General features: G+C 40.0%; 1 protein-coding gene across 3 annotated transcripts in view; it reads left to right on the forward strand.

Moving 5' to 3' along the window:
• Nucleotides 1-25,041, forward strand: part of DOCK4 (dedicator of cytokinesis 4) — a 401,868-nt gene that overhangs the window by 247,429 nt on the left and 129,398 nt on the right. For all 3 annotated transcript variants that reach the window (XM_037027398.2, XM_037027395.2, XM_037027396.2), the window contains exons 13-16: nt 4,628-4,753; nt 13,467-13,591; nt 14,418-14,580; nt 20,051-20,157. In XM_037027398.2, the coding sequence (XP_036883293.1) occupies nt 4,628-4,753; nt 13,467-13,591; nt 14,418-14,580; nt 20,051-20,157 (521 nt within the window). The remainder of the gene's footprint in view (nt 1-4,627; nt 4,754-13,466; nt 13,592-14,417; nt 14,581-20,050; nt 20,158-25,041) is intronic.

The following is a 25,041-nucleotide window of genomic DNA, read 5'->3' on the forward strand; positions in this document are numbered from 1 at the left end:
AGTGAGACGAGGTCATGAACTGTATGATACACTTAAACCGAACACTTAATCACAATGTATTTTTATCAGATATAGTTGTCACTATTCTCCATTTTTGCATTGCTGTGCATTCCCAGCAACATGTTATTTTGGTTCATTGATGGCAAAATGGCTGATCTAGTCTAAAATTAATTTTGCCTGCTACTTTTAAATCATGCTGTGCTTCTCACTTTTTTTGTAAAAATGAAGAATTTTATGAATTTGAAAGGAACTGTCTTAGAGAGTGAGTTAGGTTCAATTCCTATGAAATTAGAGCTACCAGATAATCAACTACATTTGCTTTAATAGATACCAAACCTTCCTTTCCTGCACCACTGCTCTGTAAGCTGAGCTTAATCATGAAGAATATGTTGTTTTTTGACAGACTACATTAATTAACAACTGTGCCTTTGCTTACAATTAGATATCAAATCATTATAGTTGGCCCTTAAACATCTAGGCTGATAAAAATGTTCAGTTTAATAATTGTTTCTTCTAACAAGGGACACATTTCTCCCTTAGCAGTTTTATTTTTGGTACTGACATTAAGGGTCAGAAAAAAACTGATTGTAAAACATTATTGGTGTATTTTGTAAACTTAAAAACTTAACCTAATTCTTCAGCTTGTTAGCTGTCATAAATCCCTGTTTCAAAAAAATTTCTTACCCGAACTTTCAAATTTTCTCAGTCAGTACTGATTTTCCTTACTTCAATATACCTATCATATACTTAACTTCTTCTACTTTATAGTCTATTTCTGTGTATATGTGTCTTATGTTCACATTACATTATGAGTTCCTTTGGAGCAGGACTCCTATCCTATATATACATCCCTGTGTTCCCCCTTCCACCTTCCTCTCAAGCCAGAAGTTACTGCCTTACCCAAAGTGTGCAGTTTCAGTTACGGAAGTAGGAACAAAGAGTATGCAGATAAAATTTTAGAAGTTGCACCAGCCCCAGGGATAGCAGGTAAGGTGAGGAGAGTCAAGTTGTCTGACAAGAAAGAGACTGGAAAGGAAAATACTGCTCTGTAAATATACCATGAATGATTACTCCTGAAAGGTAGGGCTAATCCTTCAGTAATTGGAATGGGTAAATATTTGATAAGTCTTTCCTTTGTAATGATGAGTAGTTTCTCCATTTTAATACATTATTTCTTATTGTTCTGGTGACTCATTTATCCAACCTGTTACCTGTTGTCGATAAATATCGGTTCAGGAGATATCCCTGATTGAAAAATAACTATTACAGTGACTCTTTGTAGGCTGGTCCCTGTGGACTCACCACTCTGTCATGCTTTTTCTGTCTTATTAAAAGCATGCCCACTCTTTGATGTTTCTTTGTTAAGTGTTGTGGGTTTTTTAAGTAGAAACCAAGTTAATGATTTAGGAAGAGCCAGTAAGCCCTTGATTCAGTTGACTTTTCCAATTCTGGACTGTCTGTGAGGTACTCATTCTGGGGAAATTGGATCACCTCTGAAAGAGTACCTTCTTCTCTCCCCAGAGTTGCATCAGTCGCCTAGACCAATGAAATCATCATACCTAGGCCCTTAATCTTTATCTTCCAGGTTGGAAGCTGCTGTATCTTCCAACCATATTTGAGGATGCATTCAATTCTTAAATGCCTAGGTTTCCTTTCCTCCCTTTGCTGTTCTATCCGCTCTGTTCCTGTTGTTTCCTCATTCCCTCTCCTTGCCTCCCGGCTGGCTTCTCTATACTCTCTCCGGAATGGATCCTCTCATCTGTCCTTTTGCCCACTCTCATCTCGGCAGCTCTGCTGAAGGGAACACTGATGTGTTCTCTGCTCATGCTTGCATCGGGTCTTTCCATGAAAGAGATGTTTTTTTTTCTCAGTTACCTATCTTTAATTTTCTTCAGCATTCACATTGACTTTTCTAATTGTTGTATCCTTGGTATTCAATTTAAAAGAAAAGTCACTGATGATTAAATGAATTCTGGCTCTGATAGGCCAAAACAAGACCTAGGCACTTTTCTTCTCCCAGCCCCTCCCCCAATGATGAGTGTTTTGTCATTGCTGTTTAGTTCTTTATCTTCTTACTTACTATGTACACGGAATGTCATTATTGTCTCTGCTCAGATCCTTTGATGGGAAGTCCTAGTAAATAGATCTTCACTTGCAAAAAATCACAGGGCCTCAGCAATTTTGCTAAAGGCATCCAATTCTCTATTTGGAAACCCTGATTTCTAGTACCCCAGGATTTGAGCAGTGTTCTCCCCAGCAGGAGGGATTGTTGATCATGTACATGTCTGGCACACACTGCCATTCTACAAATACCAGCTCCCAGTGATGTTAATGTGATGGTGACGGTGTGGGTGTCTATTTTGAAGGCAAAAGGACAGAAGTGGGAGAACAGAGATGCCCGTAAGGAGGTGGGGGTGGTGGGAGAGTGTGAGTCAGGAAGAAATAGCTGCTGGGACAGATGGATTCTAACATGTGTTAGTTGTCTTCGTTCTCTTGCCTCTGAGGTTTAAACCATGAGTCCCCCACAGAAGTACCCCAAAACTGCACTGATGCTTGTCACCCTCAAACCACCCAGACCTCTTATTCTCCTGTGTTTCATTCCATGTGGGTGTCAGAAGGCAGCTGCCCCTCCTCTGTTGCCTGCAGAGAAATGACACTTTTCTCTTTCTATATATTTTCTCTTTCATTCATCTTCTATATATTCCACTATAATTGGAGTAAAAAAAAACTGCTACTTTATTAAATTCCCTTTTGTTTTCTGGTGTACACCAGAAAGCATGAGGATGCAGTGATGCAGTCATGCCCTGCCCTTTGCTTCTTAGTCACTGCCTCTTAAGTATGCCTCGTCTAGGTCAGATTTGCAGCCCAGGAAAGGATCCATCTTCTCTCTGAGCCTAATGCTTTTTTTTTTCAAAACACATTTTCTTGATATTTTAAACCATTCTATTGAAAAGCAAGCAAGCAGACCAACAAAATGCTGTTTTTGTTCTTTGTCCCTTACTGTTAAAAAAGATCTAATTGGCTTTGTTGTTAAGCAGTTCATGAATGCATAGCATCCCATCTAGTAAGTAGGAGAGGTTCAGAGGAATTGTACAAAATGGAAGGTTTTAATAGACAGGAGGATGGGGCAAGAAGTTGTTAGCAGAAGGAAAGAAGGGACTGTTTCAGGCAAGATGACCCTCCCACAGGGGAAGGGCCCGTGGTCTTACCATGCAAACTCCATCTTTTGAGCCCATGTGACAGATTACCTAATTGGTGATGATGGGAACATTCTTGATGGACTCTTATGAAGTCACTACCTATTTCCTGGAATAGGTAGAAACTGTTATAAAGTCTGCATAGGTGGCAGATGATTACATTTGGGCTTGTTTCTCTTTTTAAACAGTACTGCTGAAGGAGAATGAAAGGAAGACCCTTATCTAGATGTATGGCAAATGAGTTTTGCACTTACTTTTCAATCCAGCATGATTGTTGTCCTTATGGTTTATATTTGTAGAGAGCGTGGTAGTACTGTAAAAAAATGAATGAGGAGTGAGAACTTGCACATAGTAGGTATATTACTGAGTGAAAGGGGTGATGAGTGATGATGTGGATGGAGAATCTTTGAAGTACAGATTTATCATCTTCTTGACTCCACTACCCAAATTCATATTAAAATTGAGTTCAGCTTAATGATGGCTGGAAGTTTTTTTAAAAAAGAAGTCATCTTTGACTGGTTTCATCTGCTATCACAATTGTGAGGGACTTCTTAAATTTATTTTTTGGTCTTTCTTGTTTTAAAATAATACAAGAGAAAGGAAGAAGGAATTAAAAGCTTAAAGAGAAGTATCATCTTGGAAATACACAAAGATTCTACATTCACAAAGATACCACATGACATCCTTTCTGTAGTTCTTGCCTGAGAGTTGGGAAAATAAGATATGAGAAAAGTGTCATTCATCTTCTATATATTCCAGTATAATTGGGGCCAAAAAAAATTACTACTTTATTAAATTCCCTTTGGTTTGTCAAAACGGCCTGCATCCTGCTAAATTATTCTCAGTAGAAAATAATGCCATTATAGGTTTCTACTGTATGTAATATTAAGACTATAATCTTGGTTCTATTATAACCTTTGTTACTTAAGTTTAAAAAAAATCTCTATGAATATTCTTAAAATCATTGCAGTATTATGTGTTTTTAATGTGGTTCATCTTTATGGTGTGTGCTAAGCAATTATTTTTAGACCATATAAAGCTTAAAAAATATTAGAACTCCCATTTTGAAATCAGTGTCTTCTGGAGCTGGGTAGCCAGCGTTGATTGCTGGAGTGAAGCTGGTGGAGCAATGTCTTCATCTAGTGGGACTGGAGAAGAGGGTGAAGGGTCTATAAACCAGATTTTCTCTTCTTAGTGTTCTGCTCAAGCTTTTTGAAGTTGCTGTGGACGTCCTTATAGATGGGAAAACTCTAGTAGTCAAGTTGGGAAAGTGTTATTATTTCTGTAGATTCTGTTGATTGTGTCTAAGTGTTAGTCCTTAGTTTAAAACAAGGATGCCATAGATGTGAGCTTGCTGAAGCAAGTTCAGTTTCTGTTCATGCTATTTCTATCCTTCTGTTTTTAACTCTGGTATCTCTCATTTCTTGTAGGTTTAGCAGTTTCCCTACAACTATTGCATGGAGACATTGAACAAATCAGAAGAGAATACTCGTCAGTATTTTCTCATGGAGTATCCATAACGAGGAAGTTAGGCTTTTCTAATATTATTATGCCTGGTAAGTGACTTGGCATGGCTCAGATGATGAAATATGGGTATTTTGTCTGTTTTCTACACTTGAGAAATTTTTTAGATAGTAAGTTTTGAAGAATTTAAGTGGGCCCTGCTGAAGATGAAATGAAGTATGTGATAATAAGGAAGCAAAAGTTTTAAATAAACATCTTTATGTTTTGTTTATATTAGTGTAGGTAACTTGTGGGGCCATGGGTACATCATGATGGCCATGCTAAGAAGGAAAACTGAAGCAGCATTTAGAAATTATTTTATTCTTTGGTGAAAAATGTTAGTGAAATCACTTAGGGGAAATCCTTCAAGGTTTTGCTAAGAATAGTTATTGAACAATAGTTAGCCCTTCTTGGGGGATTTTTCCATCAGAGATACATACATGTAAATAAGCAGCCATAGGCAAATGCCCTGTGTGTTGCTACCCCTTTCCGAGTCCTGTTTGAGATCTATTCAGATCTCAGTTAGTGACCAAAAAACTCCAAAAAGTCTTTGTTTCTAAGTGGAGAAGGTAGGGCTTAAGGAGATTCTCACTCTTAAAGTAAATGACAAGTTACAGTATTTCTCAGTGCCCTACATCCCACCCTCCACAACCAAGAAATAAATAGAAAGACAAAATAAAACAATCTCAAATTGTTGACAGCACTTTTAGAAACAAAAATTCTCTAAATTACTTCTTAAATCCCGTGTGTAAAAGTAAGCAAGGGAAGCTGCATCTGACAAGCTGTGAGACCCGAGGGAGGATTGCTGTGAATAAAGATGTAACACGAGGCAGAAACTGACCGCTGTTGCTCATTGCTGCACTTTATGATCTCCTTACAGAAATAAGTTCACACAGGGAGAGCTAAGAGAACATCCTGGAAAGTTTCCTGGGGTGACCTGACCTAGCGTAGGGACCCAGTCTGCCTTGAGCATCTTGTGCTACTGTCGTCGAAAATGACTGTTTATAGAACTGTTTACTTGGTGGCATGTTATGCAGTGGCTCTTGGAACCATTCATTATTTCCCTCAGTTGCTATAAATAACTGGTATTTCCTCTTCAACAAAAAGCAAAAATTTCATGCCACTGGGAAGCAAATTGATGGGCAAATCTAATATAAAAAACACATTTTCGAACAGAGTGCAGCCAGCTGCTCGGAGAATTCTTCAGCTTGGTCTCTGGGCAGTATCATTGAGAAATGGAGAAACATAAAGCAACATGACACTTCACTGGCTGAATAATTGTCTGGGAGGCGCTCTGCTCATGCAGCTTTTGTCTGAATTTAATGATGGAGATGAACTTTCTGTGGAATAAGGCTCACTTCTGTCCCTTTCCTGCCCATACAATAGCATGGTTCACACTGTCTGGGAAATCATTCCTCCCGGATGTAAGTCTGCCATGCCAGGGATGGCAAGAGGTTTTTTTAAATCACTTCCTTTTTCTTTTAAATCACTCCTTTTTCTTCTTTGGCTTCTTAATCTTCCAAATTAGATGGAGAAGGGAGAGATGTGTGTTTGTGTGTGTACTTAACAGCTGAATGTAATTTGAAACTCAGTGGAATTTTTTTACAGTGGCAAACACAAAGTTATTGTTTTGTTTTCCTTTGTTATTTTTAGAATTTGACTTGTCAATTGATTCTATGGCTTTAATGATGATTTGAGCAAATTCTTCTATGAGAAAATGTATGTCAACAACATTTCTGACCCCAGTGTTGCACTGACAGTCTGCTAGGATGATGTCTTTATTTTCTTTTTATATCTAGACTTGTCCTTCAGAGTTAATTTGTGTTCTAATAGGGGTCAGGATAGGTGAGGTGCTTGCTTCTTCCAGCAGGGCCAAGTTCATCTACATGTCAGTGCCTCTGTGCAGAATGAATTCTCTGTGGTCCTGACACAGACAGGAACATACACAGAACTCTTTTGGAGGGTCACAGAATGTAATCAATGCCTGACTTTCTGGAATGGAAAAAACACGGACACAGAAATTCTGCCCTTGGTCTGGCCATTGTATAGGCAGGTCTCTGCGATGTTGCCCTGTGTGAGGAGGCAATCTGCCCACGTGCTTCTGAGCTATTGTGAAGTCCTCTGGGCCCTGCCTTGTTGTTAAGGGTCAGTCATTCAGCACTTTATTTCCTAGGGTATCCAGTTTTCAAAGAAAATCCACTTTCTGTGAAGTCCATCACTGCCACCTATCAACCAAACAGCCACAGGAAGTCCCATGGTCTGATCTCTTAGCCTGTGACAGAGAGAGCAGAGAAGGTGCTCAGTCATTGTTTCCTAGTACAAATCTCTTGAGAGCCACAAATGTAATTTTAACTTTTCTGGTAGCTACTTTATAAAAAGTAGGACAAAGAGGTCACGTTAATTTAGTGAGATGTTTTATTTAACCCAGTACTTCCAAAATATTATTATTTCAACAGGTAATCCATAATAAAAAAAATTCTTAATTATTTTATGCTCTTTTTCAAGCTCAGTCTTTGAGAGCTGGTGAGTACTGAACGTTTACAGCACATCTCTTTTCAGCCAAGTCACATTTCAAGGACTCAGTTGCATTGGAGAGCCCAGCTCTAACTGTCCTGACAGCCTCTGTGCAAAGGGGGGCCCGGGCTATTGCAGAATATCAGGAAGAACTGAGCTGCTAGCCACCAGACATTTTGGAACAAAGCTGGCTGCTGTGTCAGCAATGTCATGGGAGGCCAGGCTATGCCCTCCCACTCTGAAGGTTCATTTTTACTCTGAGTTTATGATTCTTTCTGGGCAGAATTTGCTTTCATCAATGTCTCCGTACTTTATCTTCTCACTTGGACCCTGTTCTCCTGGACACTCGTTCTCACATATCGAGTGGTTAAACTGACACTCTTTGTTAGAGAATCCCTAATTAATGCCTTCTGGTGGATTCGCTTTTAGTATTAGAGTTTTGATGCTGCTGACCCTAAACGGAATCAAGTGAAAGTGGCAGAGTGTAAGAGGAGGAGAGGGTTGAGACTGGGGACGCTGGAGGCTCACACTGAAAACCGTTAGCAGAGCATAGGTTTCAAGTGGCTGCAGTAGTACTAGCTTTGATAGTGATCTCAAGATTGGTATAAGCTTTATTTTACAAGTGTCACTCAGCGTAGGCCTCCTTTGTCTTTGATCTTTAGGAGGTAGTTCAGATAAGTCAGATTTTAAGGCTGGGGTAAGAGGAACGCTATAGATATGTTTGCCTCATGTTTAATAACATATATAATTTCATTCTTTCAAATATAAGTATTATTCTTTACCACTTATTGATGGAGACATGCATGTCAACAGATGGAACTGCCTGAGATAAGCCTTCTCACAGAGGAAGCAGGCGGGAGCCCGCATGGTATTTGATCTTCCTTAAAGATAGATCCTAAATCTAGCCAAAGCTTACCATCCCTAGTGCAGTCATTGGGCCTACACATCACACAGGTGCAGCCTCTTGGCTTAGACCTGAACCCGCCAATCATGCCGGGGGAGAGGCTGGGGGGGTCTTTCAGCCAATGAATGCTGTAGGGACCAGAGAGATGGAGGCAGGTTCTACCATGTTCCTAGAGGTGGATCCCAGTCCTCGATCACACTGGGGGAGGGGCTGGTGCTTCCCAAATTTTGAAGTGTACAGGCCTCATTGCCCAGGGTGTAGGACTTTCCCAAGGCCCTACCAGAAGTGCATGCACTGTCCTAGACTGTGATGGGCAGCAGGGAGCCCCAGCCCATTTCTGCCCCCATCTCTGTGCAGCACAGTCTGGCAAGTCCCCTGTGGGTGCTTTCATAGCATTTGCCATTGTTGGGTTGTCACAAAAAAAGTTACCCGTCCACCAGAAAAAAAAGTTGAGCATATCATAATACTCTCCTAAAATAAAGCAAAACAAAAGCAAGATGAAGAAAAAAAAAAAAAACAGGAAACACTGAAGTGTACTCTGTGAGAAATAAAAAGTTAATTTTCAGCCAATCCATAAGTTGTCCCTGTCTGTGGTTTACTTGATTTCCAGTTATGTGAGAACCTTGTCTTTGTTCCCTCCCCTGCCAAAGGTGTCATGAAGTGGTAGAGGCTTGGATATACATATTGTGCTAGTTTCCTATGGCTGCTGTTGCGAAACACCACAAAGTGGATGGTTTAAAACAACACATCCTACAGTTCTGAGATCAGAAGTTTGTGCAGGTCTCACTGGGCTAAAATCAAGCCCAGCTGGTAGGGCCACAGTTCCTCTGTGGCTCAAAGAGAAAGTCCATTTCCTTGCCTTTTCCAGTCTCTGGAGACGTATCTACTCTCCTTGGCTCATGTCCCCACGTCTTTCCCTTCCACCTCTGTTGCCCTCATCACAGCCCTTCTCTGACTCTGACCCTCTTCCTCCTTCTTATAAGGACCCCTTATAATTATGCTGAGCTCACCCTAAGAGCCCAAGAAAATGTCCCCATCTCACGATCCTTAACTTAATTGCATTTGCAAAATCCCTTTTGCCATGTGAAGTAACATATTCACAGGTTCTGGGATGGGCCTGGACACCTTGGTGGGGCTGGGAAGTGTCAGTGCCTGCTGCACACCTGCACCCAGCCATGTGGCCGATGCATGACTTTCTTTCTCGGGTCACTGGTGATGGTTTTCTAGCTTGCACTGGAATATTGTTAATGACCATGAACACAGCGTCTCTCAAAATGACTCTCACCTTAGACAAGTCTCTCTCCACCTTCTATCCATTGAGTTGAGTTTTTCTGCTTGGAACCTCAACATTTTAAAATTCAGTTTTAACTCTCTTGTCTCTCTCATCCCTCCTCTGAGGGTTCTGAGGCCTTTCTCTATATTATTTACTATCTGGATGATGTCATTTGTGTCTTTCTCTGTCCTGTAAGGATGGTTCCTAGAACTTAAATCAGGGCTTCAACACTGTGACCAATGCAGAATTCAGGACTAATACCTTCCCTGCTCAAGGCACTGGTCTTCTGGTGACAAAGGCACTAGCTTATTTGATGGCCTTTCTCACCCTATGGAGTTATGTTTTTTCATGCTGAAGAAATATGATTCTTTTTTCATGTATAATAATTGAGAACAGGTTGGACACATTTCTTAATCACTACACTTCAGTTTTCTCATCTGGGAAATGGCAATCATAGAGCCTTCTTATAAAGTAGATGTGAGGATTTGAGATGTTTTACTAGTAGCCCTTGGCAAAGTCATAATTACTGTCAGTTGTGGTCATCAGCCACTACTGTCACCATCCTTGTCATAATCTAAGTTCACAAGAGCTTTTAGTCTTTTACACATGTTGATGTGTTTTTAACTGAAGGACAGGAATGTTTCTCTTCCAGTTCCACAGATATTGACAAATATCCAACATGACTTTATCTTTATCTTGTCTACAGTGATATTTGGAGAAGCCTTCACATGTGTAGAGGCATCCAGCCAGTGGGCCTGCTGAACAGAGGGAAGTGGCATGCACATCAAATTCACAGAGTAATAAATTCGAGAAGTTCAAGGTGTTAATAAACACTGTCAGGAAAACAGCTTCTCACACTGGTGCATGGCTCCCTTTCATACTCACTTTATGGTTTCTCTCTTAATTACCCAAGGTGCTTTCTTAACATCATTTGGGCTTATCAGTTTTCTCCAGAGCCAACCTCAAGTGTATGGATTTTAATTAGCACTTGTTTCAGCTTTATTGTGGTACATGTTTCGGCAACACATGGCACCTTGGAACATAGCAAGCTGCAGAATTCCCGGGGACATACTTGTAGAATGTCATCCAGGAGAAATGTTCTTCTTGGCGTGTGTTCTCTTTTCAAAGAAATCTTATTTTAATCTAAAAGGTTTGCAGAGGGTAAAGAGGTGACAAGGATAGTGACAGTTGAAGAACAGAGAAGTAAAGTTAAGTGTATGTATAAGGTGTTTTACTGTATGAAAGTGTTATATTCCGCAAGTTCTTTCCTAAGTAACAGAAACAGTATAACATAACGAGTTGGTTGGGTCCCTCCTGTCACCTCTCTGGCCCCTCCCTACCTCTGTCCTTATCCCACCCAATTTTAATAACATAAAACTTGAGTCCCAGAGGATTTTGTTACTCTGTTTAGACTAACATCACTTGAGAGACCTGAATCCAGATCTCCTTATTCCAATCATCCTGTGACCTTACATCTTTAGGGTTACTTGAATTCAGAATCTTTTCTAAATTCAGAAGAGATAGGAGAATCCAGCTAAGTTATAAGCTAGAGAGACTTTATGCACTGGTCTGGGAAGCAAATGCCACTTTCAACCTTGCTCCTGTATTGAAACACACCCTAGCCTCCTCAGATCTCTCAGCTTCTCAGTGAGTCTTTCTCCCATATAAAAATCCTTTGTCCCCACTTCACACACCCTGTCTCCCCTTCTCTGTGTTAATTTTTATCCCCAGTATTTACCATTACCCAACATGCTATATAATTTACTTCTTTATTAAAGACCTCCCCCTACTAGAATCTGAGCCCTGTGGGGAAGGGATTTTTGTTTTCTTCACTGCTGAGTCTGCCAGGCCTGGAATAATATCTGGCACATAGTCACTGTTCAAGACATATTTGCCGAATGAATACGTGGAGAAAGAATTTCGTAGCATTGGCAGTATATTATTCTACCCATGACCCCACCCCCTCCTTGGGCCTAGCCTACAGACAGGAGAAAATAGGTTCCCTTGAAAACTCCATGATCCCCTCTTGCCTTGGTGAAAGTCAGAGTTGCTGTGTCCTTCCAACAGATGAGAGTAGAAGTCTCTCCCCTCAAGAAACACTCTCACTCTTCATTTTGCAGGACCATTAATCCCCATGTGCTTTGGACAAGCTAATTCCTCATTATGAGAAATTCTTTAGGTAAACCCCCTGTGGCTATACTTCCCATTAACTAGTGTATGTTTTATAGGCTATTTGTAAGCAGAGCTACCCATTATGTCACCTACTCCAAGAAACAAAGAAGTTTTGCTATCGTTAACTAACTACCTTGCTATCTTTTGTTCGAAACTACCTTGATTTGAGTGTTGTTTTTCACATGCCAAATCGGTTAGTAGGAAAACTATTGTCAAGAGTTTCATCCCAAACATGCTGTGGAAGTAGCGTGTGTGCAGAGCATTAGTATACCAGACGTATTTTGAGTCTGTTGAAGTTGGTTGCTTCAGAGGACAAAGTTTTTGAGTTTACTATTCATTCTGTAATGGAATTGTTAAAGTGAAATTGTATTAAGAATGTCTGTGTGTGTATGTGGATAGCAATAAATATATATGGTAATGAAATGAACAGGATCATAAATCTAGCAAACTTGTAAAATTTCCTGGACCATTCTCTAAAAATTAAAAAGACATGGAGGTGGTTAAAACAAAAAATTTTCAATGCATACAAATACAATTTAAATGTGTTGAAATATGTTGTTTTTCTCGTGGAATTCTGAGTTCATTGCGTTCCCGACTTGATTTGTGTGAGCTGTTTGTGAGAACTAGAAATTCAGAAGTCAGAGACCATTGTATCAGTTGTTTCCACTCCTATATTTCTTATATACCCTTTGTAAAGGGTGGTTAAGATTCCGTCCGTTTTAGGAGTGACTCATCTCTCTGTCTCATGGCCCATCTGTTTCCTGGTCAGCCCAGGCCATTCGCAAGTGATGGCCCCATGAAAAGTTGGTCCCCAACGAGAACGGTGACTAGGTACACTGGTATGCCCCAGTGTTTTGAGAGCGAGGGTACTTTCTTCTGCTCACTTTGGAAGTTACATAAATCTCCCAGTTGTGGGCATATTTGTATGGTTATTATTCCTTAGACTGATTTGCTTTTTTATGTGTCTGTTTTTTATTAGAAGAAAAGAATATTGCTTTTGATTCTGCAAATGTTTGAAACCTATGGTAAATCCAGCCTTGCCAACCTCACCAGTTACCTTCAAAAATGTTCTAGTAGTGCTTTGTTTACTTATTTCTTTCTCTTTTCCCTATCCACACACCACTTACCCCTAATTTAATTCTTACAGGAAAGGTAAAAGCATGGCAACAGCATGTTAATCTAAGTTTGCTAGTTAGCATCAGATATCCCTTTTCTTTGCAGTAATAAGAAAGGGTCAAGATTAAAAAGCATTCAGGTTTTATAAATAACCAGTGGAGAAAAAAATAGATGTATATGTGTATATAAAATATGTCACTTTGAATTCGGGGTCTTTCTCATTTGTTTTATAGCTTGATGGTAAGAAATGCTAGCCAAGCTGGCCTGTAAAACTGAGTTATTCTACATCTGTGTTCATAAAGCACTAATCTGGGTTCTTCCAGCAGTGAGATCATTTTGTCCATGAATTTTGGGAAAGATTTAAGTTGTAACTGTACCCTTTGCAGTCCTATCATTTTATTCCATTTAGGTATTTCTTCTACTCTAAGTGCTGTGTCTATAAAGTATTAAGACTAGTTTCTTTGAGCCATCCCTGCTAGGCTGTCATTTTGTAATCGCACCTCATAAATGAAATGAGAGAACTATTGAAAAATGGTGAAATCAAGCCCAGTATTCACCTCCTAAATGTACATTTTCAGTATTGTGAATTTAGACTTGCAAAGGCTGACCTTTCCTTTTCTTAGATATTGGCAGTGAGGGTGAGGACTCCTTTATACAAGTATAAATATAATATATTGTGCCTTATATGTATCCTGTAGCCATGTATTTTATGAACTGAAGTTTTTTCTTGATAGAGTACTTTATTGTTCTTCCTAGTATATATAACATGGATTAATTTTCCTATTAGGTGAAATGAGGAATGATTTATACATTACTGTCGAAAGGGGAGAATTTGAGAAAGGAGGGAAGAGCGTGGCCAGAAACGTGGAAGTTACGATGTTCATTGTAGAGAGTGGTGGTCAGACCTTAAAGGTACGTTAATAACGAATCCTTTTTAGTGAACAGTTTCACATAATTGTTTTGAGTTCATCTTTAATGCTATCAGTTAATTTCTGCTTTGTGGTGCTTTTTTTCTCCATCTTGTGTAGTTTTCTTTCTTTTTTTGAATCATTAAAATACATTTTGGAAAAGAAAGTAGGAAGACAAAAAGGCCTTTCCAGTTTAAATGTTAATTAATTGTGTCAACAGTTTCCTCCTAGCTGCTAGTCCTTAACTACAGAGTTTTTTATGCACTTCATTTTTACCTTTCCTCTGTCATAGTTTTGGAGATGAACACTTTCTTTTCAGCAGTTGATTTAAAAAATGACAAAAAGCAAAAAACTAGCACACATAAGCCTGTATATGTCCAGTCTTAGTTTTCTTCTCCACACCTGACCAAAATAGGGCATGAAGATTGGGGTATTTGTAATTGGGGTGGTAATAGCAGGTGCCTTCATAGAAGAAGTGTTTAGCATGAGCCCCAGTGCTCAGCAAGTTTCCCAGGAAGGCACAGAGCCCACTTGGACTGCAGCAGGCCGAGGACTTTGCCACGTAGTTGAACTCCAGAATGGGCCCCTCTCCACCACGTCACCGAGGTCCACCCTTGGCATAGTAGGTGCTTGGAGAGCAGCATCAGAATTAAGCAGACACAGCCGCTAGCAGAAGGAAGTGCAGAAACAGAGCTTCCAAGGGCTAGGAGTCAATTTCGCATCATGTGCTATTTGGGAAGCAGGCAGGTAAGGCAAAGCGATTGCTCTGCTGCTTTATTAAAATAATCTTCAAGTGAAGCTGTCTTTAACCTGCATGTTTCCTTTGTTAGGATTTTATCTCTTTTGGCTCTGGAGAGCCACCAGCTAGTGAGTACCACTCCTTTGTGCTTTATCATAACAACAGTCCCAGGTGGTCCGAGCTGCTGAAACTCCCTATTCCTGTGGATAAATTCAGGGGCGCACACATCCGCTTTGAGTTTCGACATTGTTCCAGTAAGTGTTCTGTGGGGTTGGCTGTGTTGTATTGGGCTAGTCCACTTACTGATCTGCCATGACGATGGGGGCTCACCTGCAGAAAGTGTGTGGCAGAGACCTCCAGAAGGGGGATTGAAGGTGAGTGGAGTCCAGGAGGTGAGGGAGCTCACTTCCTGAAGAGCCAGTGACCCCTCTGAAAACACAGAGCAAGGGGAAGGGAAAGAAAATACCTTGCAGATCTACATGGTTCTTCTTAATTTGACCATTTTCATAAAAGTCAGTTTATCACTTTTGTAGTGTAAAAAGATTAGACAGAAAGGAGATACACAGCATTTTAAACTTGACTGGCTCGGTGGTCTTTGGAAGTTCTGACCCATCTGCTGTCTACAGCCAGGACATGCAGTTCTCAGACAGCTGAGGGGAACCCATGAGGCTTTTCTGAGCATGTGAAATCACTAGGAGAGCCTCTGATTGGCTCAGATTTATATCTGATTTGCATATATCTACATCACCATGCAGTCTTAGGTGGTATTCAAATGACATTCAAGTGATATCAGTCTGAATGGGCCTTTGAGATGACATGAAGTAATCGCCTCACGTTACAGATCTAAAAAATCCAAGACAAAGAAAAGTTATGCAATTTGTCCATGTGAACATTACTACCCATAAAATGGTCATTTCTTGACATCTCTATTTTTAAATCTTTTGTATGCATCCCCACCCTCTCAAGTCCCCACACCAGCTCCCAGTCCAGGCATCTTCTGGTATTCCATTCCCTGTGTCCTGAAGTTTCATCTCAGACATTACTGGGCATGTACATTATGACCAGAGAAGGTTTAGGTGAATCCTGCTTTGGGGCAGTGAGATGAGTGAGAGGTCGCGAAGAATCCGAGTGCTGGAGAAGCAGGCTTGTCTTCAGTCTGGAAGGAACGGGGTCAGTGCCAGTAGATATACAGTGGCTTCACCTGAGTGGTTGTAATTCGCCCAAGATTTGGGGGTAGGGGAAGGACTTATCTGCTGCAGGGATGATGGCATGTTTGGCATTGGCTCAGGGAGCTCCAGAAATTATGCTTTTGTGGATGTTTCAGAACGGAGGGAGAGGACCAGCAGGTCCTTACGGTTCTTCCAAATTCCCAGGAGAGGTCCATGGATAGGACTGTAAGTGGGAAAACAAAGGACTTGGAATGATGCCATACTATTCCTTCCATCAGTCTTTGTTATAAATTCTCAGTTGGACTTAGTACGATCTTTGAACTTTAAGGTAGGAGAAAGAGGGAAAGGTCAAGATGAAATGGGAAAAAAGGAAAAACAAGCATCGAGAAAATTACATGTAACTCAGAAGCTGAAAAGTGGAATAAAGGCTATTTTCAATCAAACATATTAGATCTCTGCCCTCTTGCCCTTGTACTTCAAACATTGCTCACAGGGTTTTTTTTGTTTTGTTTTGTCTTTAATGTTCATTATTAACATGCAGAAGAAATAAAGCACAAAGAAAATAAAATCCCCATAATCCCATAATCTGTGAATAATCAAGGTGTCCACTTCCTCATATGAGCTTCCAGGTTTTCTCTCTGTGTACATATATTTATTTTTAAAATATCATTTATTCATGAAGCAAGTACTTACTGAACACATATTACATGTCAAGCACTTGCCTGGGCATTGGAGATACATCAGTGAACGTAAAATACCTCATAGCGCTTTCATTCTAGAGAGGGAAGACAGACAGTATGTGAGCAAATAAATACATACAGTATTAGGGTGGTAAGTGTAGTGAAGGGGACTAAATTGGGGGTAGGTCCTAGAGAATGATGGTGCTTTGTCACTATTTTGTAAAGGGCAGTCAGGAAAGACCTCTCTGATAAGGAGATGTGTCAGCAAAAACCAAGGGAAGGTGTGAGCCCTTGGGGATCTGGGGAAAGACCATCGCAGGCAGAGCAGACAGTGTAAGTGCAAAGGTACTTGAGGTTGAAACTTGCTTGGCATTTTCAAGGAATATCAAGGAGCCCAGAATAAGCAAGTGAAAGAGTTTGGAGATAAGGACAGAGAGGTAGCAGGGGAGCCAGATTCCATTCTGCGTTTTAGGTCACGGAAGGACTTTATTTGGAGCAAAGGGAGCCATTGGAGGATTTATGGTGAAGATAATTCTGGCTGCCAGATGGTAGATTGTAGGTGGGAACAGGAAGATTATTCAGGAGGCTTTTGCCATCTTCCAAGTTAGAGATTAAGGTGGTTTGGTAGTGGTTTGATTCTCTTTTACAGATTTATTGATAGATGGGATGTGAAAAAAGGAGAAAAGTCAAAGGTGATGCCAAGATTTTGTTCTGAAAACAGTCACTTAATGAAGTGACGAAGACAACAGGAAGAATGTTTGAGGAATAAAAATGAACATTCCATTTTAAAAATGCTAAATATGAGAAGTTTATTAGACATTCAAGATGTCAAATCGACAGTTGAATGAGATCTCAGCTGGAGACTTAAATTAGAGAATGAAAACATACAATTCAGTGGTATGCTGTAAATGTTTAATAACAAGCACTTGGGGTGGTGGTGGGGGAGAGGGAATCCCTGAATTACAGCATTTGCTGACTTCCATGTGGCAAATACTCTCACCATGGCCAATGTCAGTCTACCGACATGACCATCCCTAAGCATGGAGCTGGGGAACAGTGCACACTGTCGGCCTCTGGGGGCCAGTCCTGACCAGCTCCAGCATATCCTTGACACCCGTGAGGCTGGATGAGCATTCTCAGGACTTAGCCGAGATGGCAAAGGGAGGTCGAGGGTGGGTCCCCGTGGCGCTTTGGCATTTTTGGTCTTGGGAGAAGGAGGAGGAGTCATTAGTGGGACTAAGAAGGAATAGTCAGTGAGGCTAGAAGAGGATCCAGAAAGAACAGAATCCAGGTGGCTAATCAAAGAACATTTCTCAAGAAAGTTTCTCAGATGTGTCAGGTGCCAATGATAATCAAATAAGGTGAAGATGGAGAAATTATGACTCAGTTTGGGACCATGAAAGTCATTGAACCTTGCATGTAGCTTTATAGGATTTATGGTAATGAAGGCCTGGCAGGTGTGAGCCCCAGAGGGAGGGGAGGAATGAAAGGGCAGGCAGTGAGGACAGACAAACCTTTTGAGACACTGCTATGAAGAATATGAGAGAGCAGGGAAGTAGGATAGTAGCTGTAATGGAACAATGGGGCATAGGAGGGGTTTTCTGTTTTTGTTTTAAGGTGGAGCCTTTAAAACATACTTGTTTGGTGTAATGATTCAGTAGAGAGGGGGAAGATGCTGCTGTAGAAGAGAGAGGGGAGAACTAGGAGCAGTGTCCTTGCGTGAGGGCAGCATGGGTCTAGTGCTCCAGGTTACCAGCCGGCTTACCAGCTAGGGAGGAGCATGCAGAGTTCAGGCACTGTGCAGGGGCCAGACGCAGGCCAGCCAGTGAGTGGAGCACCTGGAGTTCACTCCGCCTCCACTGGGTGGAAGGTACCCTGCTCTCAGGCTTGAGAAGGGAGGAGATTGGATGAAATAATTGTCTAGAAAAGTTATTAAAAAGGTGAATTGATTAGGGAGAGGTAGAAAGTTTGCCCATTTGTGGTCAGTGTGCATTAATTCAAGTGAGATGGGTCTCCTGTGGGCGTGGAGTCAGCCGCATGTTGGATCTCACCAGGCTGCAGTATCGTAGTGGGAAGCATTGGGGAGTAAGGGTTAAGAGTTTTTGTGAAGAACTGATTAGAAGATGTGCCATACAAGTGGGAACTGACAGTGGAGGGGCAAGGAAGGGTGGGCCAAGAAATCGGGAGATCAGTTCCAGTAGAATTGTTGGAATTGGGGTACTAGAAAGAATGAACTGGAAAGTTGAGAGGTAGAATCTATAAACTGAGGGCCTTTGTTAGTAAAGGGGGATTGCATTATGCCTACTGTGTATAACAGTCCATCCAGTTTATTAATGTTAATCTAATAGCTCAAGACAAAAGGTCACATTCTTTAAACTGTGGTATTTATTTTTATTTATAAGAAGACAAATTTGGAGAAACTGTTGCCTTGTTTCTTATCCTTGCTAATTGTGTTCATCATGGAATCTTTTTTTCCTTCCAAATTGAACACCAAAAACACACCAAGAAGATAAATAGTCGAATAAACTCAGGAAATTATTTCTAAGTAAGTCTTTCCCCCTAAATCATTAAGTTCCATGCCCAGCACTCTCACTGATTTAGCAATCTCTTCCCAGAGATCTTTGCTGTGTTTGCCACTTAACTTGAAAGAATATTGATATTTTCCCAGTTTCTCTCGGGTTGAAATTAATCTTTTAAAAGAAAATCCTTTGTTTTCATCACATTTTCAGGGATGTCCTCATGAGGAGCCAAAATTACTGTTCTCTGTGTGGGCCTCCACTGCCTTGTGGTTAAATGCCAGAAGCATTTGTAAGGGAACCATGTGTTGCTAAAGCCTTTTGTCTAATCTTCAAGATCAAACTTGAATCAGACTAACTCCTCTAGCTCAGGTCTGACTGCATCCTAAAGCTGGGCTTTTCTAGCAAGTATAATGCTCGACTTCTACACAGCATGGAAAAGAATAACCATCCAGCTTGTGATAGACTGCCAGCCCTGGAACTCCTCTGTGCACATCTAAATACAGGGACGTTCCTTTAATGCTTTCTCCCGTTTTGGAGAGAAGGAAGCTGGATGGAAAGGACTGGAATGGTACTCAAGAGATCTAGAGTAGGTTACCTAACGGAGTGATCTCAATTTCCTTATCTACAAATAACCTGCCAATGATCCTTGACATTTCTATCCATTGTAATTCTTAATTAAGCATCTGAAAACCTCATTGCCTCATTTCCAGCTTCAGGAATACTACTTCAGTAAGACCTTATTAACCAATAGATTGCAATTCCTGTTGTTTTTCAGCATGTGTAACATTCCAAAGAGGTAAATCTCCACAGGGCGATCTGTCTTCACACAGAGATGTGTCTTCACACAGAGAATGTGGAAAATTCTGTCATGGATTGAGGCAGAGCTTAGAGACTCCCTTTCCACAAGCTAAGGAAAACATTGCATTTCACATTCATTCATTCGCTCACTCATTTAGTTAACATATTTATTGAGAACCTACTATGTTCTTGGCACTCTTTGAGATACCAAGCTTAGAATAAAAGAGAGAAGAATCCTACCCTCACTGATGCTTATGACCAGGAGTGGAGGGTAGGATGTGAGGAGAAAATACAAGCACACCAGAAATTTTTAAAAAATGTAATTTCAGATAATCCCATGCAGAAAATATCAAGGAATGTAATTTCTAGATTATGTTGGGAATGTAGGATTGGAGGTAGCTACTGTAGATAGAGATCCCATCATCACAGCTTTCCTCCATTGTGTAGAGCAAACTGGTGACTGTGGGTTGTATTTCTTGATGATCATGCTGCTTAACAATCTCTGCATCTGAACATGGGTGTTTAAATAAGCAACCAATTTTTTTCCCCCCCACACAGCAAAGGAAAAAGGAGAGAAGAAATTGTTCGGTTTCTCTTTCGTCCCCCTGATGCAGGAAGATGGTAGGACTCTTCCAGATGGCACTCATGAACTCATTGTGCATAAGGTAACATCAATCAGATGTCAGTAATGGACTGTGAAAAATAGGGCTGAATTATTAACTCACTGTCTTGTCATTGTTCTGGAAAAGAGAAAAAGAATGACTCTTCTGGAAGACTGCTGCCAGGGAGTGTGTTTTAGAAAATGCTGTCTCTATGTTTCATATCATACTCCTAAAACATATTTCAAAGATAATTTATATTTTCATCTTAATTTAGGCATAAGTATTTGATTTGGGTAAGTCTATATGTTTACCTTAAAGTCTTTTCCATTGCTGTGATGGGAGTAAATAATCTTGCAAATAAGTTTTTGAGTGCTGCTGGTACCTACATGCTTTCACATCTGGAGGTAATTTCGCAGGTCGGGCCTCTGACTCTCACTAAGCAGAGAAGTGGCTGTGCTTTGTCATGACAACTTTTGTTGGTTGTTCCTTTCTATTTTTTTGCATCAAGAATTGTCATAAAAACATTGGGAATGAAGTATACTGTAGGCAATAAAAGAAAATTCATAAAACGAGATCCTTAGAAGTTACCAGAGAATGATAGTAATGAAGTATAGAATAGAAATACTAAGATCTGTGAAATACAGAATTCAAGTATCCAGTTTTCTCCAAAATATTTCTCCTTTGCATTTCTCCATTTCTGTAGCCAAGTGACATTTCAGGTTCTCATCATCTTACCTGGACTAACTGGTCCTGTCAACCTGGGTGTTGTCTCCTCTGGTCCAGGTTTCCCCAGCCATTAAGGGGACCTGTCTAAGAGGCAGATATAACCAGGCCACTTCCTAGTTTAAACCCAGTGAAAAGCTCCGCATTGCTGAGAGAATAAATAGCAGGCTCCTCAAGGTATGCCAGGCTTCCAGTTCCCTACTGCTTGGCCTCTCCGGCTTCTGTTCTGTACTTGACTCCACAGCCACACACTCCCAGCTTCTGCTAGTTCCTCAATCCCTGCCTGCTAGTTGTCTGTGCCGCACCTCTGCCCTTGGCCCTCTTGGAGTCATGCCTCCCCCAACCCCCACCCTAATTCCTGCTCATCCTCGGAGGCTCACCTTGACCACAGCCTTTTCCAGAATGGTCCCCACTCCCCACCCCCTACTCCGTATATTCCCAGCTGGCCAGCTGCTGTCCTGAGCTCCCTGGATATCTGCTCGCACCTCTTGCCATTGTACTCACTACATTGTCCTGTAATTATCTGATGATCCCTTGCTTACCCAGTAGATTTATGAGGCTCTTGAGAGCAGCTGCTATGTCAGAGGGTCCTGGCAAGTTGTACATGTGCCATGAAGATTTACTATTAGGAAAGGAGATTACCATCAAAAACTTTCTTTACCTTTGAATTATTGCTAAAATATGAGTGTCAGTACATAATATACCTAGTAATTTCTATTTGTATGTGTATGTATATGTATGTACATATTTCTTTAATCATTCATTTTCTCTTTGTTCAGCATACTGATGACAAGTGACAGGTTAGGCACTGTTCTCAGTACTGCAAGTACAGTGTCGAACATAACAGTCCAAGTACCTCCCTTTCTGGCACTTACATTCTCTCTGCTTTGAAAAGTGACTTAAAGGCGCTTATAGTGTTAAAATACAAAGAAAACATATTTTAAAGTAGAGTAACCAGTAAAGCAAACAGAGTAGCTCAATGTGCTAGACACCTACGGTGATCAATTTACCTCTCCGTTAGGTCAGAGGTCCCTTATGTGAGATGTGTAATGTGACAAGCAATGTCTTCAACTATTAGTTTCCAAAAGATGTAATGGTACTTTCCATGGGTGTGATATTGCCTCAGTGTAACATTAAATCTTGACTCAGAAAAGGCAGGCTGAGATCATCAAAACTGGGCTTGCAGCTTCCTAATAATATACAGGGGAATGATTTGCTTCTGTGAGGCACATTGGGTGCGGGCTCTCTAACCTGTGGTCAGAGGGTGTGTTTGGGACAGGTGCTAAGTTTCCAGTCAAGTCCAGGTTGACTGCTCCAAATGAACGCAGTTAATACCACAGTTGTTAGTTGCTGATGGGAGACATCCATATACTAAAAGGACATTTGCAACTTTACATGATTGAGGACAGGTAGCAGAGCTTGCTTGTCTGTGTGAGCCCTTAGGAATCCTGCTGGTATTGATTCCCAGAGAACCATTCTACTCCAATATCAAAGGCCTATTGGGCACCTATTGGCAAGACCAAAACCTTTCAAAAACAAAGCTTTGAATCAGCTCAAGCCTTTGCACAAATTTTCACTGAGTACCCAGAATTCTACTCCATACAGCATAGGCAAATTTATTTGAGCTTGAACAATTTAAGGTGCAAGTGCTCCTAGTGATAATCTTCAAGCACAGAGGAGGTTCAGGATGGTAGGTTATCTAATTTGGGGCAGACCCATCAGGCAGCATTACCTCCACACAAAATCCCTAAGTAGCTGAATTGTCTTATGATTAGGGTTATTCAGCATCACTTATTTAAAGAGATGTGGAAAACTTACCAAGTATAACAACTTTCCTTTTTAGTCTAGTTGATGCCATGATTTTCTTTTTAATGGTACTGAGCCAACAAGTTCAATGTCAGCTTAAGGCCACTTACAGTTTATGATTATAAAACCATATTATGAGCATAATGCATATCCTTCCTCAGTCATGTAGGAAGGAACACAGCCTGCTGACAATTGCAGCCTTGGATTTATTATTTAAACAAAATAGGAAAAAAAAAATAAGAGGAGGAGTGGATTTCAAATCACTGGGTAAGAATAGCCCATTTAATAAGCATTGTGGAGATGACCATGATGGATATTGGGGAGAAAAGAAAGGGCTGGATCCCTACCTTCTTATACCAAAACAAATTCCAGATGAGATATAAAAAATAAAGCTGCAAGAACCTTAAAATATGAGTGAACATTTTTATAATAGGGAAAGAGGGCCTTTCTAAGGACTGCTCAAATGTTAGAAATCTAGTACAGAGAAAGTCTGTAAGTTTGGCTGCATAAAGTTTACAGCTTCTTTATTAACAAACCATCATAATCAAGGGTGCAGGGTACACGACAAACAAAAGTGTAGGTTTAGCTCAGTTAAAAAGCATGACCATTCCCGGTTTACCACACATTATCACAAATCAGTAAGAAAAAGAATTGAGCAAGATATCCAAAAATAATAAATGCAAAAATATAAAATAAATATATGAATAATCAAAGAAATATAAGTTAAAGAATGGGAAAGCTTTTAGCTTATTACATTGATAAAGATTTTTAAAGCTCAGAATCTGAGTAAGGTTAGAGGAAAACAAACACTCTTGCATCACAGAGGAAACTTGAATCATGTTGTCTTTCTGGAGGACAGTTTAGCAACACATAGAAAAATTTAAACATGTATATCATTTGACTCATCCCTCCCATTTCTTGGTATTTATTGGAGGTAAATAATCAGACAAGCTGAAAAAAGATGATCCAGGATATCATTGCAGGTTCCTTAAAATACGGAAAACGTGACAGTAATCTAAATTACCAATAACATAGGTCTGGCTAATTAAATTAGTTATATTCATACAATGACTGCGGTATTATTATATGTTTATTGGGAATTTTTATGGGCATATAAAAATGTTTATGCTACACTGACAAAGCACACATTATAGAAGCATATATTTAGTATAATACCATTTTTATAAAATTGTTTAACTACATGTCCATATATGTGTGTGTGTGTGTATGTGTGTGTGTGTGTGTGTATGTGTGTGTGTGTGTGTATTACATAGATGCTTGGAGGGATATCCTAAAATGTTAACACTGACTTTATTTTTATATTGCTTAGTTTTTGTTAATGGACAAGGGTTATTTTATAACAGTGAAATCTTATTTTCACTTTGAAAAAATAAAAATGAGAAGATACATAAAGTTAGACTTAGGCTTGTTTTGTACCATTTAATTATGGAATTTTTAACTAAAGACCATTCTTCTATCATAATCTTGATAGTAATGTATATTGTAAGGTTCTGAGGAAACAAACTGCCATAAGTCTTTAAAAACTGTATTTTGTGTCATTCACTGATGGATACAATCTATAAAATGGAAGGCTGATGAGAGAAGGTTATATTTTTGCAGATTTAATACAGAGAATAATTGTGATTCATAGTGGATTACTTAGAGTTAAAACCTACATGCTCCTCATGTAAGGTATTAGTTTAAAAAACTCAATCCTACAGTAACTAAGAAGAAAGCTTCTATGTTAAAGACTGTTTAAAAGGCTGTTTGTGAGAGAGCTGGACTTTGTAGCAGTGGCTGGACTCCACTTTGAGTGTGTTTTAAGGAAATCTTCCAGAGGAGTTAACAGTTAATAGTCTGACAAGGACCTAGACTCATCCTCTAGAGTAGGAGGTAGGAAATTCTGAGGTCAAAGACTCCTTTCAAGGACATTTGCAACTTTACATGATTGATTACATGTTTGGAGTCATTTCCAATGGAAATAAACTCTTAAATCTATAAAAATATGACTATCATAGCTCTAGAAACATAAGCAAAATAACTTAGTCATCATTAGAGAGTCTCTTTTACAGTTCTTAGAAAATTAATGATATCTCCACGTGGCTGATGGCTAAGTTCAAAACATCCCTTTGGAATTGCTCATTTGCTAATAACAGTATTTAATCTAAGTTTTATTATTTCGCTACTTCCTGGTAGGACTGTTGTCTTCCACTGTTTTGCAGGGGTGTTTCTGGCTGCCCCTCTCCAGCTACTTGTCGGAAAGCAAGTTTAGAAAAGACTGCAATAAAGGGCATAAGAGATTTCATTTCTCTAAAGTCAAGTCTCTTAAGGAGAATGATGTGACAATTCAAAAAAGGAAGATAGGGAGTTAATAGCTATGCACTCAAGGCCTATTCTGGCTTATTCCAGTGAAGAATT

This window comes from Manis javanica, chromosome 6, assembly GCF_040802235.1.
Source record: "Manis javanica isolate MJ-LG chromosome 6, MJ_LKY, whole genome shotgun sequence".
In the NCBI taxonomy this organism is placed as follows: Eukaryota; Metazoa; Chordata; class Mammalia; order Pholidota; family Manidae; genus Manis; species Manis javanica.